The sequence below is a fragment of the Molothrus ater genome, chromosome 27 (genome assembly GCF_012460135.2).
Source record: "Molothrus ater isolate BHLD 08-10-18 breed brown headed cowbird chromosome 27, BPBGC_Mater_1.1, whole genome shotgun sequence".
NCBI lineage: Eukaryota > Metazoa > Chordata > Aves > Passeriformes > Icteridae > Molothrus > Molothrus ater.
This window is the reverse complement of record NC_050504.2, coordinates 1,520,980-1,540,042: the sequence shown is the minus strand read 5'-3', so window position 1 is coordinate 1,540,042 and position 19,063 is coordinate 1,520,980. Positions and strand designations below refer to the sequence as shown.

Sequence of the window (19,063 nt, the reverse complement as noted above, 5' to 3'; positions counted from 1 at the left end):
TGTCAGGGTAAGTGTCCTCACTCAGCAGCCTGGCCACAGCCCCTCCCCAGCCCGCTGGGGAGGATTCAGCTCCTGCAGCAGAGGGGCTGCAGCCCTGGGAGCTGTGGGGGGATCCCCAGAGCTCTGCCCGCCTCACCCCTGAGCTCCCAGGGCAAGACTGAGCAGCTCCCAGTGCAGCAAATCCCCTACAGAGGGAGGACAAGGGACTGTCTGCTAGGAAGGAGAGATGCCAGGCTGTTCAGCAAAGCCTGGGATCCATCCGAGTCAGTGCTGCCTCTTCAGCCCCAGAAATCACAGAATCCTGGAATATCCCGGGCTGGAAGGGACCCCCAAGGATCATCCAGTCCAACTCCTGCCCAGAGACACCCCAACAATCCCACCCTGGGCATCCCTGGGAGCAGTGTCCAGCAGCTCCTGGAGCTCTGGCAGCCTCAGGGCTGGCACCATTCCCTGGGCAGTGCCCAAGCATCCTCCCTGACTTCTCCTGAATCCCCCAAACCCCAGTTATACAGCAGAGTTCATTCAGACCAGGCTCCTCTTCCTGGAAATATCTCATTCAGCATCACCATCTTGTTCACATCAAACCACCAGCAACGACAACAAAATCTTCTCTTTTTTTAGCTTTATTTTTTTTCCCTGTGAAAATGCAGGTCAAAAACGTTAACTTCAAGAAATCACAGTTTTATAAAGTGTCATTCATTCCATACAAGCTCCTGGTTCCAGCACCTTCCCCCACTGCCCATCCCAATGAGATCCTCAGCTCACCAGCAGCGATTTCTCCAGACTTCCAGAAGGAGCTGCACAACAAGAGCCATCTGTGTTTATCACTCCTACTTGTCCTCCCCACCCTGAGCTGGGGTTCTGTCCTAAACACTCGTTATGAAACCCTGACAGTTCCAGCCAAATTTGAACAAGGATAATGCAAATCTTTCCCGACTTTCTGCTGTCAGTATTGCCTTCATCTGGAGGCCGGGTTGTTTGTGCCTGTCACAGCAAAGTGACAAGGCAAGGGAAGAGGAAACTGTCCTGGCAGCAGGAGATAGCCAGGGACAGCCCAGGCTGGCTGGCAGCACAGCCTGGAGATCAGCCCAGAGGAGCTCAGGGACTGGGAAGGCACCGGAGGTTTGTGGGGCTGCCGAGGTGTCTGTGCCCAGGCAGGGATGTGACACCACACCCCACCCTGGGAGCAGGGACACGGGGAGCCTGCAGCCTCACTGGGCACTTGTGGTGGCAGCAAAACAGGACTGAAGGCTTGGGACAAAACTGGCTAATGCTGCTATGAGGGTACTGAGGAACATGGACATGTCCATGGGCCTGGAAACAGAGACAGCTCCATGGGTCTGGGGATCTCCATGGGCCTGGGAACACAGACATCTCCATGGGCCTGGGGATCTCCATGGGCCAGGGGACATGGACATGTCCATGGGACCTGGGAACACAGACATCTCCATGGACCTGGGGATCTCCATGGGCCAGGGGAACATGGACATGTCCATGGACCTGGGAACACAGACATCACCATGGGCCTGGAAACAGAGACATCTCCATGGGTCTGGGGATCTCCATGGACCTGGGGAACATGGACATGTCCATGGGCCTGGGAACACAGACACCTCCATGGGCCTGGGGAACACAGACATCTCCAAGGGCCTGGGGAACACAGATATCTCCATGGGCCAGATCTCCATGGACCAGGGGAACATGAACATCTCCATGGACCTGGGGAACATGGACATGTCCATGGGCCTTGGGATCTCCACGGGCCTGGGAACAGACACATCTCCAAGGGCCTGGGGAACACAGACATCTCCATGGACATGGTGATCCCCATGGGCCTGGGGAACATGGACATGTCCATGGACCAGGGGAACACAGACGTCTCCATGGACCTGGGAACACAGACATATCCATGGACCTGGGAACACAGACATCTCCATGGGCCCTGCAAGGACATCCCAGGCCCAGGAAGGTTCCCTGCCCTTGTGCAGGTGGCCTGAGTTCAGGTTAATGCTGCAGATGCAGAGCCCAGGAGTCCTTCAGACAGTCCTGCTGCTCCAGGGCTCAATGCCTAGGCACAGAACTAGATACCAGGACATGGGAGCATCCCCCAGGTGACACAGGTACAAGGTGCAGCCTTTGGGATGGAACCCACCATGCTTTGGGATACACACATCACCACACACTCACAAAAACAACCAAGTTTTCCTCCTGTCCCCTTGGAGGAAGCTCAGGAAAGGAGTCAGGCATGCACTGAACCTGTGCTTGGGAGCTCCTGGGAGCCCTGCAAGAGGCACTTTGATCCCTCCTGCTCCAGAGCTTAAACTTTTAGTAGTTTATGGCATCTGAAAAAAGAAATGGAGCCAAACTCCCCCTTCCCCCACTCCCTCCTGGAAGACATGTGCATAATGTGTTAATTATTTACTGAAAAGACTCTGAATGTGGCATAGTAGATATAATTAGGTGCCTATTTTGGACAATCTATTAAGTGCTTTAGAACAAAAAGTGCTATAAAAATGATACCCAAAGTGGTGACAGGTTTCATTTTTCTTCATGAATTCCCCTTTCTTATTACATCATTCTTATTACAAACTTGAGTTTTCTGATCAGGGATGTCACTGTCTGGTGGAGCAAAACCAGCCCATGCTCTGGGAGACCAAAGGGAAAGAGCATCCATTGTTTCAGGAGTGCTGCTCCTCAAAAAGGGAGGCTCAGAGCTCAGCTTTTCCCAGCTATTTTCTAAGTGAACTTCCCTTGGGAACACTTTGCTGCCCGATTGTGTCTCCCAGACCAGCACGGACCTGGCAGAGCCCACCTTGGCTTTTGGGAGCTGCTGCTCTGGCCCAGGCTGGATGCAGAGCCCCTGCTCAGATGCAGCCTCAGAGCTCTGGAGAGCCACAGCCAGAGGGAGGGATTGTGATTTCCAGGTGTGCCAGGCCTGGAACAAGCACAGCCCTGAACAAGCACACTGGGAGCTCACACCTCCCTCGGGATCTGTTCTGGGATGGAGAAGGGTGAACGACACCCACCCACCTGAACGTGACCTGTGAGGTTTCAGTGTGTTCCAAACATTCACAAATCAGTAAAAAAAAAAACAAACAGTTTAAAGCTTAAGGCATTCCAGGCCCAGCTGCCCATCCCACTCAGTGAACCCAGTCTGAAGTGAGGGGAGGAGTGGGAAGCCTTGTGAGACCAGGCTGAGCTCACAGAACTGGGGCACTGGGCTGGACTGGGAGCTGGGAGGGAGATTTTTATAAACTCTGCCATAAAATTCAGCCCTGTCACAGCTGACAGAGCTGATGTCCCTTATTCCTCCAAGGATGGGACAGTGCACCTGAAGTCCCACATCAGAGATGGGAACAGGATGGAGGAACAACCCCTCCATGGAATTCTGTACCCTTCTCCTGCCCTGCCTGCCAGGGACACCAGAGAGAGCAGCAGCTCCTCTGAGACCTGCAGGTGGGAGCTGCAAGCAAAGCTCTTTCTGGGAACAAAGTTCTTTTCTCATTCAAGAACGAAGCAACTGCGGGGAAGGGTGGGAGGTGAAACCAAGAGCCAGCCAGTGACTGCTGTGGATCCTCCCCATGCTAAAGGCTTGAGGTGGAGATGATGCTCCCCAGAGCCTCCAGAAATGTTTCTTCCTCCAGCTGGAAGGAAGTCAGCCAGCTCCTCTTGGCACAACCAACCCCAGCCACACTGAGGGCACCCAAGCTCCTCCTCTGGGCAAGCCCAGCCACGACCGACCTCACCTTGGAGCAGGAGCAGAGTCCTCATGGCCCTGCTCTCCTGAAAAGCACAACCTCCTTCCTCTGAGAAGTGAGGAATTTCCACCTACCATTCTCAAGCTCTAACACACCCAAAACAAGGAATTCCCACTGTCCTGGGGAATGTCTAAGCTCAGGACATGTCTTGGAAGTGGATCAGAGCAGCCAACAGAAGCGAGGGCAGTGAGCTGTGATCCTGCTGCAGCACAAACAGCAGCCACCGCACTTGGTGCTCCACGGCAGGGGAGGTCAGAAGCTTTTGCAATTCCTCCTTTCACAAGGTGCAAAGCTCCAAAGCAGGCAGGGCCTCAGGGCCTGTTCTCCAGCTGGCCGTGCTTGACGCGCCAGGCCCAGCCCACGCTGCAGTCGGGGGCCAGGGTGCACTGCAGCTCGATGCCAGAGTCAGGCACCTCCATGTTGTAGTGCACAGGCTGCCCCTCCTTGGTCACCAGGCTGAAGGCAGGCACGGGGATCTGGGGAGCAGAACACACAGAGCTCAGTGGCACTTCCAGCCCCCTCCATCACACCCGGCGTCCCAAGGCAGGAGCAGCTCCCAGGGAGGGGCTCGTGCTTGGCAGGAACAGCCTGAGCTCCTCTCACAAGGAAACACCTCAGAACTGGACTGGGCAGTGCCCATCCTGCTGCCAAAGTGTGGAAAGCCAGGGCACAGGGAATATTCCTCTGTCTGCCCTGGGGTGCCCTGACCCCCAGGGTGTCACAGACATCTTTTATGGAAAATCCTTTCCTTAGGATTTTTTCTCCTGAGAAGCTGAGAGGCCTCAGGAACAAAATGTACCCAATGGTTATCTGCTGCTGTGGAATGCAACAGGTGGAGCTGGGATTGGTCTCATGTGGTTGTTTCTAATTAATGGCCAATCACAGTCCAGCTGTCCAGACTGCCTCAGTCTGTCACAAGTCTTTGTTATCATTCCTACTTTTTCAATTCTTAGCCAGCCTTCTGATGAAACCTTTTCTTCTATTCTTTTAGAATAGTTTTAATATAATATATATAATAAAATAATAAATCAAGCCTTCTGAAACATGGAGTCAACATTCTTGTCTCTTCTCTCATCCTAAGACCCCTGTGAACACTGTAACACCAGGGGAGCACTGACTTTGACCCTCACTCATGGAGAAAGTTTCCCAGACTTCAAGATAGACTGGAATCCACAGAAGTGTGAAATAGATTATAGAGAGTAGTGTAGGTGTATCACTGGGTGAGAAATTGAGGTTTTTAGGATTTTTAGTGTGCTGTGGATGGAAGCAAGATGGAGGGCACAGTTGTCATCCTGGGTTTCTTCTTCATGGGTTTGGGTGGCATTTTGTAATTGATCAGAAAAGTCCACATTGAGATCAGTTATTGGGTTAAAAGGGAAAATAATCGAGGTGTCAGCTCTTAATTGGATAATTTAGTCTTAAAAGACCTTGTAACAAGAGATTGCTGGTCATTTTGTGCCTTCTAATGAAAAGCTGCAGAACTCACAGTAGTGAGACTGTTTTACTGGCAAGAAATAATAAACACCTGAGTCCAAACATGAATTATTGTTTCAAGTGCCTTCAATCCAGACCCAGAAAAACCAACAACTGGTACCCCCACACCAAAGTGCCTCCCTGAGCTCTGGGCCATGGCTGGGGGGTCTTGAGCTGCCCATGTTTGGGCACCTGAGCTCCTCTGCAGGTATTTTGCTTTGTGATGTTCACAAGAACAGAGGCTAGAGAGAACCAGCACCACTGGAACATTTTTTAGATTGGTGCAACATCTTTTAGAGATGATCCCGTTTTACACTGAGATGAGTCACAGTCCCACAGACTCTCCAGAGTTTCTTTCAGGAACAGCCAAAGCAGCCCACAGTGAGGTTCACAGGAGTGTGCCAACAGCTCCAACAGAACAAGCTGGAAGCACCCCAGCCAAACAGAGCTCATCTCCCTGAGCTGATGCTACTGCTCATGATGAAAAAGCTATATATGATTCTTCAGGGAGAGGGGAAAGAGTTTATAATTGAGGAGAAGGATTTTTTAAGCTGCAGCACAGAATATTGATATTCTAAGATATAGATCCCTGTGCTCACTCTGACAATTGGCACTGGCTTACAATTCAGGTTTGGTACTAGGTTTAGGCTGGATATTAGGGGAAATTTATTCACTGCAAGAGTGGATAGCATTGGAATAGGCTGCCCAGGGCAGTGCTGGAATCACCATCCCTGAAATGGTTCAAGAAAATGAGTAGATTTGGCACTTGGAAATATGGTTTAGTGGGCCTGGTGGGATTTGGTCAAAGGTTGGATTTGATGTTCTTGGAGGTCTTTTCCAACCTTAATGATTCTGTGATTCAGAAAACATCCTCTGGTACCACACTCAAAACAGCAGCACTGAGGCTCTGCTTCTACAGGTGTCCTAAGGATCCCTGAACCACTCCTGGGTCTCTCTGGCATTCAGGGGTTATGAGGCTGCAGTAGGGAAGAAATCATTCCTCAAATGATGCACTGAACTCCAGTCTGTGTCTCACCTGGCTGCTTATCCCCGTGGCAATGTCTCCCACCTTTGTCCTGTGGAAATCTCTGATGTGCAAATTTTCTCCACTTAGCAACTGGATCTGGATTTTCACTCCTGGAATGCACAAGAGGTTCTTTAGGTTCTGCTGAGCCACAGGGACCTCAGAGCCCACAGCAAACTGACTGACAAGGCACACACATGGGGAAAAGCTCATTTTTGTCATTAAGGATTTCATTTATGTAGGTCTTTCACTGAGCATGGAGCTTGCTGCAGACAGCAATGACTCACAGAGCAGAGCTGCATTTAGCAAGAAAGCAGCTGAAGGGATGGATTAATTTGCACAATCTGCCCTCAAAATTCTGGGTAGATGTTTGTGGTTATAAAACATTCCTTGCACATGGAGGCTGCATGAACCAGGGCACACAGGCTCTGTGTGTGCTCAGAAACTTCCCTGGATTTTACTGCACAGACCCATCTGTGACTGGGGCAGACTGGGCCTCCTCAACACCCATCTTTAGGGGAGTCTGTGCTGCCACAGCAACTGAAGGACAAAAGGAGTTCAAAAACTCCATATCAGCTTGTCTAGGTAGTGAGAAGGTGATTTCTGGCCATTTCTCCCTGCTGTGGGAGGGCAGACCCACCGTTGAAGCAGCTGGGGGTGTCCGTGTGCCGGCTGCGGCTCAGCAGGTTGTTCCAGCTGCAGCTCTGCCCCTCTGCCTGGCTGTTCCAGGAATGGATCCCAGAGCTCATGGTGTCCCTCAAGCTCTGAGAAGCCTTCATGGAGTTCTGTAGGAATAAGCACAAGTTTGTCTAAGGTTCTGAAAGAAAATGAGCTGGCAGGAGATGAGCATTAAAATAAGGTCAGGAGAAAAAAGGTGGAAATCCACAGGGATTTAAGGCTGGGCCTCAGACAACACTTATGTGCCCTCTGGGAAAGGGAATGGATAGCAGTGCAACAGTGTGCAAACATTATCAGATATTCTCAAAAGTTAAATCAATAATGAGCTGAAAAGCTGAGTGAGAAAAGAGGGGTTGTACTGACTGGCAGGAGAATTAAACATCAGTTAAAATATTTGTCACTTACTGACATTAGAAACACCCAGGAAAACCAATTCACTGTACAAAACCAACCATAGGCCCTGTGCTGCTGCACTGTTGTATTGGCCCAGTCAATCTGACACCAGCACAGAGGTCTGAACCAGTCAAAACCAAGTTACAGGTATGGTGTAGGTGTTAGAGGGAAAAACCAAGCAGAGTCAGATCCCACACTGCACATTCTGTGTGTCAACAGCTGAGCTGTGCAGAACTCCCTCAGTCCTCCTCAAAAAGCACTGGAAGACTGAGAAGAGAGACAGAAATAGGACACAATGCTGCTCCCAATCAGAACTGACTCCTGCAGATGCCAGGATGCACAAACTGGGGACTCAACGCCTTTGAAAACTGTGATTTAAGTTCTTTTGTCCTTCCCTGGTCCAACAAGGCCTGTTCAGTGCTCCTCACAGCTATTCCCCACCTTAGGAACACCAGAGAGAGCAAACCAACCTAACTGAAATTGGTAAATAACCAGGACTGTGTATTCATGACTACCAATGGGTTAAAATAAATTCATGGAGAATAGATCTGGGAATGAATATCCAATATTTGGGTCTCTGTTTTCCTGTCCTACTCTCCTGGTCTTTCCCTAAACCTCTCACTGGTGGCCATGGCCAGGAGGAGGCCCTGCCCAGCTGCTTGGTGCAGCTCCCATTTCCATCACTGCTTCCCCTGCACAGACAGGCTTGAGGCAGCTGAGATTCTCTGAAGCTTCAGGTGAGGATCCAGCACAGGAGAGCCTCTGGAGGACAGGATCCATGCTGGACAGGTAACCAAAGCACAGCTACAACCCTCAACACCCCACTGGGCATGAGCAAAGCTTTCTTCCCAGCCAATTGGGTGTCAGAAAGCAGCAGCAAAGCTGAGAAATTCCAGATTTGCATTGGTCACAGTTTCCAGTTTTGCCAAGGGTGCCAACCAGCCACCCCCCACCCATCCCCACTCACCTTCTCACTGGCATCTGACACAAAGGGGCTGTCAATGCTGAGGCATGAAAGCATTTGCTCCTGCTCTTCCAGAGAGTAAGGCTGGGAAAGGCTGTTCAGAAACAGTTCTGCAGCAAAAGGAGGAGAAGGGAGACATTTCCAGTGTTTCAGGGGGACATTTCCAGTGTTTCCCTCCATGCCTCCCTGCTCTAATCACAGCTCTGCCATTAATACCCAAAGCTTCTTCAGCAATATTTAATATTTATTTCATATTGGTGCCAGCAGAGCCCAACACACAGCTCTGCCATGCAGAGACCACTGTGACACAGGGAAACTGGGCCAAGAGGGGATGGATTGTGCAACAACATGCAAAATAGCATCCTAAATTCACCAGTTCTTGCCTTTATGTCTCCTGGGAGATATCACTTTAGATCCATCCACATTATCAGGGAAAAGTCAAACTCATGTACTCAAGTCTCACAAGTATCTGGAGGTTTGTACTCCCTTATCTGGATACAAGTACTTACAAATACTGCAAATATTCCTGATAATATCCAGATATCCCAAACCTAACCCAGCTCTTACAATGCTGCTAAGGCCCAAAGCCATTTGAGAAAGAAGCCTCCCATCAGCAACCCCTAAAATTCTTCAGTTTTCTGACACAGTTACAATTCAAACCACTCTGTTCCTAATTTCTTTCAGTTCACTCAAAAAGACTAGAAAACACGGGAGAAAAAAAAGGTGAAATCTAGAGTTATATTGGGGCAATGGAACTGGACAAATCACTGATTTCCACACTGAACTTACTGCTAGTTTTCAAACTCTGCTTTGCAGTTGTAACCAAATTCCTTGGCTGGTGGCTGTAGGTTTTCCAATACCCAGAACTAAAGAGTTGCAGGCTGATTTTAACTGCACTGCTTTGCTTGACATCTGCCATTCCTTTATTACCTCAATTAAAAAAAAAAAAAAGTTTGAACCTAAAATTGCAGATGAAGTTGGAATTCTGACACTGTTTACACAGTGCAAACAAGCACAAGTTTGAAACAGGCTGCTTCCCAAGAGGCTCCTGCACCTCTCTCAGAAGGTTCCCCCCTGTTCAGGAGGAAGGAAATTCTGTTCACTCCCCTTGTGGCACATTTAATTGGTTAAGAACTATTAGTTTTGGTAGTTTGAAGGAAGGTTGAGCAATTTGTGTAACGAGAAAGGAACTATGAGCAAAATGACATCCAAGCTGAAAACCCAAAAATAACTTCAACAAGCCAAGAGAAAGCAGCTGTATTTTTATCCTGCTCTCCAGCAAAAAGTGCTGAATTCCTCCCCCAGCCCAGTGCTCACCAATTTCCAGCTGCTGAAGTTCTTGCTCTGAAATGGTTGTGGCTCTTTCCACGTGGCTGCAGCTCTTGAGGGGCAGAGGAGTTGAGGAGAGGGGTGGGGGATCACAGGTCTCAGGTAACTCCTTGCCCTCGTTCCAGTGAGGTCCCTCAACCTCCTCTGTTTGCTCCAGAGATGGAGGTGGTAGGAGTGAGCTGCCACAGGAAACTTTGACTGACAGTTTTGGGTCAGAACCAATCTCAGAAACTGGGCTCACTGTGGGGGACAGGGATGTCTGTGCACTGTTTTCTTTGTTCAAAGATAAATGTCTGGGCTCTCTGTATTCACTTTTCCAGGGGCTTCTCACACCTCCCACTACAAAAAAAAAAAAAAAATACAAACATTATCAAATAAAGCAATAAAAGAGGTATGAGTTTTCCTTTGCTGTAAGAATTTTTGAAGTGCATTTGCTGTAAAATGCCCAGCTACTTCATAAGATAAAACCAAATCACCTCCACAAATTCTTGCTGTATTACAGAACCACTCAGCAGGATTAAGCTGAGATAAATCAGTGATGTGTCAGGGGTAAGACTGAACCACAAGCATGAGTTACAGCCAAGGATGCAATAAAGACCTGCTTGCAGTTGTGCTGCACACATGCTTCAGCTGACAGGAGCCCAGGAGAGCACCTCAACAAACCCACAGAGAGCTCCCCTCCTCCAGCAGAGAAGGAAGAAGAGCATGTGACAGCACACAGGAAATCATTTATTTGGGTGACAAACACTCAGCTGCAGGCAAAAGCCATCAACCCACAACATGCACCAATACTGTGAAAATGATATACTGGACAATAAAACAGACTGCTCCTTCCAAAAGGAGCAGCACCAGCAGCTCTCCCAGTGGGAATATGAAGGTTCAGCTGCATCAGTTACATCAGGACATTTCTACCTTCCTCAAGTGCCACAGTGGTCTTAGTTTTGAGCTCTGATGCAGATGCCCTCTGCAGAGGCTCCTTCTCCAGCCCCAGTTTAATAATCTCAGCAGTGAGAGGATTGCAGGAAGGTGGAATTTCCCTCAGAGGAGGCGGCTCTTTAGCGATCTGTGTAACAAACAGGAAGTGAAAGAGGTTACACCAGAGAGGCTTAATTTGATTTCAGGAAGGTTCTTCCCACCCCAACAGTGTTTCCAACTGAAATGAAAGCATTAAGTGAGAGCTGAACAGTAATTTTATTACAGCTGAATGGCTCAAAAGTCACACCCAAGTCATGAGCAGGGCATGGAAGAACAGCCCAAGCAGAGCAATCCCAGAGAATGCTCAGCTCCCAGAGCAAGGCTGGTATCCTGTCATGTAAGAGCCTAAATGAGAGATACAGGACTCCAGGTGGCTCTCCAAAATGCAGTTTATTGTATGCAAAATGCAGTTTGTTGTATCCAAAATGCAGTTTATCCCATCCAAGAGGTTACAGCAATCCAGGGTCGTGGGTGACAGAGCTGTGCCCACAGCTGTCAGCTCCAGCTGCAGGCAGGCCTGGAGACCCTTTGGCTTTGGTTACACTGCATTCTATACTTTCCTTTTGGTCACAATGCATTCTATACTTTTCTTTTGGTCACAATGCATTCTATACTTTTCTTTGCTGAGCATCTTCATACAGTAGAACCAATCTATACCTTAACTATTATCTATAGCCTATCATAACTACTGTAATTCCCATATTCATGGTACTGTTCTCCAATCACTCAAAGTCAGTACATCACAGTTTAAGCCAGAAGTTGTTTTTCAGTTTTCTTGCAGTGGAAGATTCTGAGACCTTTTTTCTACTTGCAGCTTTGCTGACTTGTTTGCCTGTGCTATCTTTCTGCTTGGTAAAAACATCTCCTTGTTTGGGGTGGGTTTATCCTTTGCTCTAAGTCATAAAAACCCCTTCTAACTAACATAACCAAGGAAGCAAAGGGTATCCAGTGAGACTGGCTCAGCAATTCTTTTCTTCTATATCAAAACTTGCTTCCATCTCTACTCCTTCATCAGACTCTACATTCAAAAATCTTTCTGCTAAGCATCTGTGAGACTTTCTTGTCAAACCTGCATCCTTCCCAACACTGTCAGCTGGCTCCCAGCCCTCCAGCCCCAGGTGAGTGCTCCCTGGCCAGCAGTAACAGGCTCAGGCAGCTCAGCTGCACAGAGGCTGGGTCACTCACCTTCAGGCAGAGAGGGTGGTTGTAGTACTGGGTCCAGGGGTGGCAGCCATTGAGCATGTGCAGCATCATGCAGCAGCTGCTCCACACGTCCACCTTGGAGTCACAGCGCTTGCCCATCACCACCTCGGGGGCCATGTGGGTCTCTGTGCCAGGCACGTAGTTCCCTAAAACCAGCCAGGAGAAAACTCAGTGCAAGCAGGCAAGAGAACTGCTCCAGTGCCACTGGGAGGAGGCCTAAGGCAGAATGCTTCTCTTTTCAGCTGAAGTGAGACATGGCAGCTTTGTAGGATGAGTGGCTTGGGTGGGAAGGGACCACAGTTTGTTCAGTGCCACCCCTGCCATGGCAGGGACACCTCCCACTGTCCCAGGCTGCTCCAAGCCCCAATGTCCCACCTGGCCTTGGACACTGCCAGGGATCCAGGGGCAGCCCCAGCTGCTCTGGGCACCCTGTGCCAGGGCCTGCCCACCCTCCCAGGGAACAATTCCTGCCCAATACCCCATTTGACTCTTCCCTCTGGCAGTGGGAAGCCATTCCTCTTGCCCTGTCTTTCCAGGCTATTGTCCCAAGTCCCTCTCCAGCCCTCTTGGAATCCCTTTAGGCATTGGAAGGGGCTCTGAGGTCTCTTTTGAGCCATCTCTTCTCCAGGCTGAACAATCTGAGCTCCCCCAGCTTTTCTCCATAGTGGAAGGGCTCCACCTTAACCCAAAAAGCAGCATTGAGTATTCTCAGAAACTATTCTCTCACAGACCCATCCCTTATACACAGAATAGGGATTAAACTTCCCTTGCAAGCAAATCTGGGAGGCAAAACAGGAGCTTGACTTTAGAAAACACCATTCTCTTTCAACAGCTGCATGAAGAAGCATGGTTAAGTTTAATTGGCCAAACAAAACGAATTTTCTTTAGTGAAGATCAGGACTCTTCCCCACTATTTAGTGAGTTTACACAGAAAGTTTGAGTGGCATTTTAAAGTTTCAGTGTGATTTCTTGCAGGGACAAAACAGACTGCAGCATGCTGACATAATCTTACAAAACCCCTTCTAGCCTGGGAGATAAAGACCATCACCTCCCAAATTTCAGGTCATTTTGGCTGTCACAGTAATACCAATAAATGAGACATCCTGAGCAGTTGCTTGCAAATCAGCCACATGTAAATGTTCATGAGAGAGGATGAGTCAGAAGGGCAATTCCTCAGAAGAGCAGCAGCAAAGGCTCACCTGTGACCAAGCACTTTCCCAGCCCATCTGGGTGCAGGTGAGCAGAGTGGCCAAAGTCACACAGGAGGGCCCTGCTCCCATCAGCTGACAGCAGCACATTCTCAGCTGCCAAGAGAAGGGTTCCATTAGTCTCCTCTGCATCAGGAGATGAGAAAAACACTCAAAAGCACACAGAACTAGAGTTTTCTAAGCCTAAAGGATTTATTTCTCCTGTCACTGGCTTAAGCAAGTGCAGAGCTGTAATTATCTCTTATAAACTATCAATTACCTGCCCTGGAGATTCTTGTAGCCCAGTCGTGGGCCAGCCTGGGCAAGCAGCTTGGCAGACCCATGGGGTGACAAGAAGAGGTGACAAATATGATATTGCCAGCAGTCTAGAACCAAGGGAAACTCTAATTTCAAACATAGATCTGAAAATCTAGTAAGTAGATCCCATAACTTAAGTAAGTAATAAATTAATAATTTAATCTCCAAGCAGTTTGCCTCTTTCAAGAAAAGGGAAGAACAAGGTACTTCAAACACTTTCCTACCTTTGACATCTCCATGGAGAATGTTTTGAGCATGAAGATACTCCAGACCCTCCAACACCTGGCCCAGGTAGCTGAGGGCTCTGTCCTCTGGCAGGCAGCCACTCTGTTTAATGAGCTGCCCTAATGAGCCACCTAGGAAGGAATCCAGGGAGTCCATGTTATCTTATGCTTAAATTCTCCCCAGCATCATTAGCATTCCTGGTGGTTTCCGTTGAAAAAATGAGATTTTCCACATCTGACAGCACTTATCTTCCACACATGGCTCAGTTCCTTTTGTTTATACCCAGAGTTTTTGCTGCTCACAAAACAGGCCTTATTTATATAGTTTTTTGCTTAGTGTCAGTTTAACAGTGCTGCTTTGGAGCAAAAGCAAGTGCTCTGTGATCAGAACAGGCATTTCTGGGTGTTACTGACCACCACTCATTCTTCACAGCCTGTTTCCCATGGTTCTGGCCAGAAAAAGAGCACCAGGCAATGGAATCATTGAGGTTTGCTCAGACAGCCAGGGCAATGAGCCCCAGTGGTGTCCTGAAAACCCCCAGGAAGCACAAACCAGCCCCAACTGTGTCTTACTGTGAAAAAGAGACTGGAGTAAGGCAGGACTGGGAATCATTCCCCCCACAGCAAGCCCACTGCAGGGATTACACACACCCATCCCAGCCCACTGGGTTTCCATGGTTCACAGCCTGTTTTCCATGGTTCTGGCCAGAAAAAGAGCACCAGGCAATGGAATCATTGAGGTTTGCTCAGACAGCCAAGGCAATGAGCCCCATTGGTGTCCTGCAAACCACCAGGAAGCACAAACCAGCCCCAACTGTGTGAAAGAGACACCTTGAACTGGAATAAGGCAGGACAGGGAATCATTCCCCCCACAGCAGGTTTTACACACACCCATCCCAACCCACTGGGGAATTCACACCAGGAATACCCTGGATGCACTGAGGAACTAACAGATTCCTTTTTTGGCAGGAGGAAAAGGAGACCAACGTGCACTGGGCAGTGCCATGGTGCCCTGCTCACCCTCCATGAGCTTCATGAAGATGGTGACCCAGGGACCCTCCTTGACAGCACCGTACAGGGGCACCACGCTGGGGCTGCTCACGGCCGCGCACGTCGTCAGCTCCTCGGCACGGAAATGTTCCAGCTGCACCTGCAGGAACAGGGAGAACTGAGCCATCCCGGGGTGGATCCTCACACAACTGCCCCTCTCTGGTGGCTGTGGGACAGCAGAGATGGGTTAACTGGGCTTGAGGGTCTTTTCCAAACTTAATTTTGTGATCTTCCAGAATAGAACTCGGGAGCGCAGCAAGAAGTGGGAACGCTCGGGATGATGAACCCTCAATGCTTAAGGGAAGTGAAAATTCATCACAAGAGATGCCAGCTTGCAATAACTCCAGATTACAGGTAGGAAGGTAATTTCTGTCTCAGTAAAAAGATAATTTTGACAACTGAGGGAAAAAAACCAAAACCCTGGGGATGGTGCAAAACTTGGCAAAAATTCAACTCCCCCAAAACAGGAGGGAATACAAAATATGTCCACAAGCAGTGATCTGCATGATCACCTTGTTAGGTGGTGCTCATCCTGCAAATGGTTAAAGAAAAACTTATTGAATAAGTTCAGCCAAACTAAATAAAACAAGAATTTGCTGAAGTCCAGAAGGAAAACATGAGTCATGAAGATTCTGGTGGGAAAAAGATGCATCATGTTTCTTCTCTGTCAGCAATCCAGCTATAGCTGGTTTTCTTTCATCTCAAGAATTTGGAGAGCAGGTGCTTCCAGCACCAAGTCTGGTGAAAGAAGGTGAGGTAGGGAGCAGGGGAGGCAGCAGGAACTGCAGACAGCTATTCATGGAAAATTAAACAGAGCATAGAGAAGTGTCCAATTTGCATATTAGAACTCTCTGCTTTCAGAGTGTGATCTAAGAAGATGCATTTCTGATATAAAGAAGCATCATTTATCCTTCAGTAATTAGGTGGGGGGGAAATGACATTTTGAAAGACTTCAGCTTCTCCTACTTTCATGTTTCCCTTTTCAGCACAACCATCTTCCTTCCTGAAAATACACCCCACAAGGAACAGCTATTCCTCCCAAGACTGTGGATTTGCCAAATGGATAATACATTTAAATAGCTACACACTGACAGGAAACAATCTGGTTGTGTCACCACAAGATTTCACACCTGAACTGTGAGGATGCAGAACAGGAATTAATTTTCTACATGCTTGAGAGATGTTTGTTTCTATAGCTGACAACTGAATGGTTATGAAATGGTTAAATAAATACACACCCGGACATGTCTTGCCTCTTACATCTTTCCACAGGGATCACAGCAAGCTGGGCCCAGTGTAAATGGGGAAAAAATGAAGATTTTAAACTGGAAAATGAAAGTTATGGTTCTTTTTGCACATATTTTTGTACTCAAGGCAAACACTTCCCACACAAAGTTTTCTAGTGAAGTAATGTGAGAAACATCAGTTCACAGGGGTGATGAAAGTATTCAAGTGTAAGTTCAAATAAAATAGTTCACATTTGCCTCATCTCCTTGCATTATTCCTCTGTCTGCACCCCTGAGGCCCCCACAGCAGCCCACAAATCAATGCCCTGCTCCAAGTTATATTCCACACACTTCCTACATCATGTGACAATGGCATACCCTGGAGCAGAACAGATCATAGTGCCAGCTTCTGGAAAAACACACATCCTTTGCTGCATCTGGAGCAGCATCACCTCAGAACAATGTGCCAGCACTGCAGCTGACACTCAGGAGATGAAAGCTCTGTTTTCAGATCCTACTGACTGCCTTGGGTTTTTCCTACTTTATTCCTTTTTCAACAGGGAAATAAATACCTGCCATGTAACCACTTACACCAGACATGGTTTGAGATAAGAATAGTCAGATAACAGACAACCCACGCAGCTGTTGCTCCCCTGCAGTCACTCACAATCATTCAGAAAGCTCTACTCTTGCCTTTCAGCACACTTTAAAGCCAAATGAGCTTTCTTCTGGCTGCTGATCTTGGCCCCTGTGCACATACAAGTCCTCCAGCTGCTTCTCTGTCTGCCATCCCCCTGAGCTTTTCCTTGGACACAACATCACCACTCACTGTGACTGTACAAGGCCCTGAAGAGGGAAGAGATTTCTCTCCATGTGCTGTCTTGTGTCCTTCTCTCACACAGAATTACCTTCTTGGCAGCACACTGGAATCCTGTCTGCTTGTCCTCTATCTTGTACACCTCCCCAAAAGAGCCAATGCCCAAGGAGCCGTGGCACTTGGTCCAGTGAACCTCCTCTCGGTACTCGTAATCCACCGGCTTCAGCTTCTGCAAGTCCAAGCAGAAAACAAAATGAAGCAACAAAAGAGACATTTAAATGTTGAGCTGCATGGAGATCAACGTTCTCAGAAGTAGCAAAAGGACAGACAACACAGCACCTGTCCAGAAATCAGTACAAGATTACTTCTGCCACAGGCTTGAGATGAAACCCTACAGGATGAACCTACCTGATTTCTGTGGGCTCTGTTGGATCTAACTGAGTGCACCCCACTGCTGTAAAGGCCACCAGGATTTGGATGCTCTGGAGCTCTGTGTTCCTCCCTTCTCATGCAGGACATAACTACAACTCACCCAGATTCCTGTGACTAAATGCTTTCCTGTCACTGTGGAAGCTTTTCTGCAGTCAGTAGATGGAGACTGTGCCTTAGGTGTCAGTGTGAACACAGGCAGGCAGGTAAGGGACACCTTGAACTGCACAGACCATAATGACAGGGTCACATTGACCCCAGGAAAGTCCTCCAGGAGGACTTTAGGGTGTTGAGAGAGAACTGAATTCAGAAGAAATGAACCATGTCCCTTGGATTTGAATGCATTTCTGTGCCCAGGCCCTGTGGACTGCTGCAGGAGCTGCTGGTCCCAGCAGAGGCACAAACTGCACTCCTGTACCTCCCCTTCTACCCAGCCCTGGTTTCTGTCACACTCCAGCTCCTCCAGAGCCAATCAATATTGCAGCCTGGCTGAACAGATTGGGCTCTTCCCCAGCAAACAGAGGACATGGCTGAAGACTGACTAAGCACAGAACCACTGCTCAGAGCCAGGCCTGCATGTCTGGTGACTGAGCACAGCATGGAGCCAGCAGTCTGAGACAGGCAGGGCTTTAATTCCTGCAGAAAACAACCCTGCATGGTTATCTGGCAGCTTCAACCAGATCCAGAACCATTCAGAAATCACAGTTTTAGCAGCAAGCACATGGTTGCAGATTACCCCTCTCCCAAAGCCCAGGAGAAGCTCAGCCTCCCACACCCCAGAGTGGCTCAGATCACCTCGTTCAGCAGCACGCCTTCATTCTCACTTGCTTCATGGAATTGTTCCTTCAGCTCCAGCCCACCTCCTCTCCACGTCTTGGCCAGGCTGGCTAAATTTTGTGGTTCACCAAAACTCACACTCCCCTTCAAGGCATCTACCAAATATTCTTCCACAGAAAGCTTGTCTGAACTGGTTTGCACAGACTGGTTGATGCATTTGGTGAAATTATATTCTAAGTTTAGGCCAGATAAGTGACTGTCTTGATAGTTGAGGTCACCATGGAAGTATGTGTCCAGAGCATTCTGCTTCATGGCACGGAGAGGATTGTCCACATGTGGGAAATGGGGGGGAAGGATGTTGTAGGGAAAAGGATGGAGAGTCTCAGGCTGGGGAACAGTGTCCCTCTGTTTCCAAACATGATTAAGGCACTGAATAGGGCTGATCAGCTTGTGCAGTTCAGTTTTGTACTGGCTCCTCGGGGAATGGAGTTTGCCCATGGACAAAGGGGCATGGGCAGGCTTCTCAAAAGGCAGTGGATCATAGCCCAAGTCCTTGTTAAATTCAGGAACCCAAAAACTGTTTCTGTAAAGAGTGCTTTGGTGGGATTCATCCTCCTAGAAAACAAAACCAAACAGCTGAGCAGGAACCTCAGTATAGCCACCAAAATTCACCCAAGAGCTATTAGGACTTTGCGGGGACAGTACAAAAGGAAGGTGGAAGATTCTTACCTGGACAGGAATTGGGGTGCAGCTCTCCTGTTCTGGAGTTCTTGGACTTCTCCTGCCAGCAGCCACAGGTTGTCCTTTCAACTTGGATCTCTTCTTGTGCCTTTTCTTCCTGGCCCTGCCCCGGTGCCTCCCTCTCCAGGTGGGTGCCATCCTGCCCTCCGTGGCGTGGGCCACATTGTTGGGGATGTGATCGAGGCTGTCCGAGCGGCTGCTGCAAGGCAGAGCACAGCAGGGCTCTGAGATGGGACAGCTCACAGGGCACCTCCAACCCACAGAGGGCAAATTAGCAACTCTGCTAACTCAACAGAGAGCTAAAACACAATTTCTTGACTTCTAGTAGAGGTAAGTTCAAGATCAAGGCCCAGCAGCAGCACCTCTGGGATTGTAGAAAAGATATGTCGGGGTGTGGGGGAGGCGAAACATTCAAGTGACCCAGGGTTTACAAATTCTGGAAGAACAAGGCTGGAATGTACAGTCACAGAATGGTTTGGGTTGGAAGGGACCTTAAA

The 19,063-nt window shown here is 48.7% G+C and overlaps 1 protein-coding gene across 7 annotated transcripts in view; it reads right to left on the bottom strand.

Annotated features, from left to right (window-relative positions):
• Window positions 1–605: 605 nt before the first annotated feature.
• Window positions 606–19,063, bottom strand: part of MAP3K14 (mitogen-activated protein kinase kinase kinase 14) — a 29,989-nt gene continuing 11,531 nt past the window's right edge. The window contains exons 4-18 of one of the 7 annotated variants that reach the window (XM_054517440.1): window positions 18,555–18,765; window positions 17,844–18,440; window positions 16,711–16,848; window positions 14,547–14,676; window positions 13,527–13,658; window positions 12,997–13,101; window positions 11,780–11,943; window positions 10,532–10,682; window positions 9,608–9,958; window positions 8,294–8,400; window positions 6,896–7,040; window positions 6,268–6,368; window positions 1,614–4,234; window positions 1,430–1,463; window positions 606–1,358 (exon numbers count right to left, since the gene is read on the bottom strand). In XM_054517440.1, the coding sequence (XP_054373415.1) occupies window positions 4,070–4,234; window positions 6,268–6,368; window positions 6,896–7,040; window positions 8,294–8,400; window positions 9,608–9,958; window positions 10,532–10,682; window positions 11,780–11,943; window positions 12,997–13,101; window positions 13,527–13,658; window positions 14,547–14,676; window positions 16,711–16,848; window positions 17,844–18,440; window positions 18,555–18,765 (2,497 nt within the window). In that variant the 3' untranslated portion in view covers window positions 606–1,358; window positions 1,430–1,463; window positions 1,614–4,069. Of the gene's footprint in view, window positions 1,385–1,429; window positions 4,235–6,267; window positions 6,369–6,895; window positions 7,041–8,293; window positions 8,401–9,607; window positions 9,959–10,531; window positions 10,683–11,779; window positions 11,944–12,996; window positions 13,102–13,526; window positions 13,659–14,546; window positions 14,677–16,710; window positions 16,849–17,843; window positions 18,441–18,554; window positions 18,766–19,063 lie in introns of all 7 variants that reach the window. The other 6 variants (XM_054517438.1, XM_036398955.1, XM_036398953.1 and 3 more) reach the window with 6 other exon arrangements.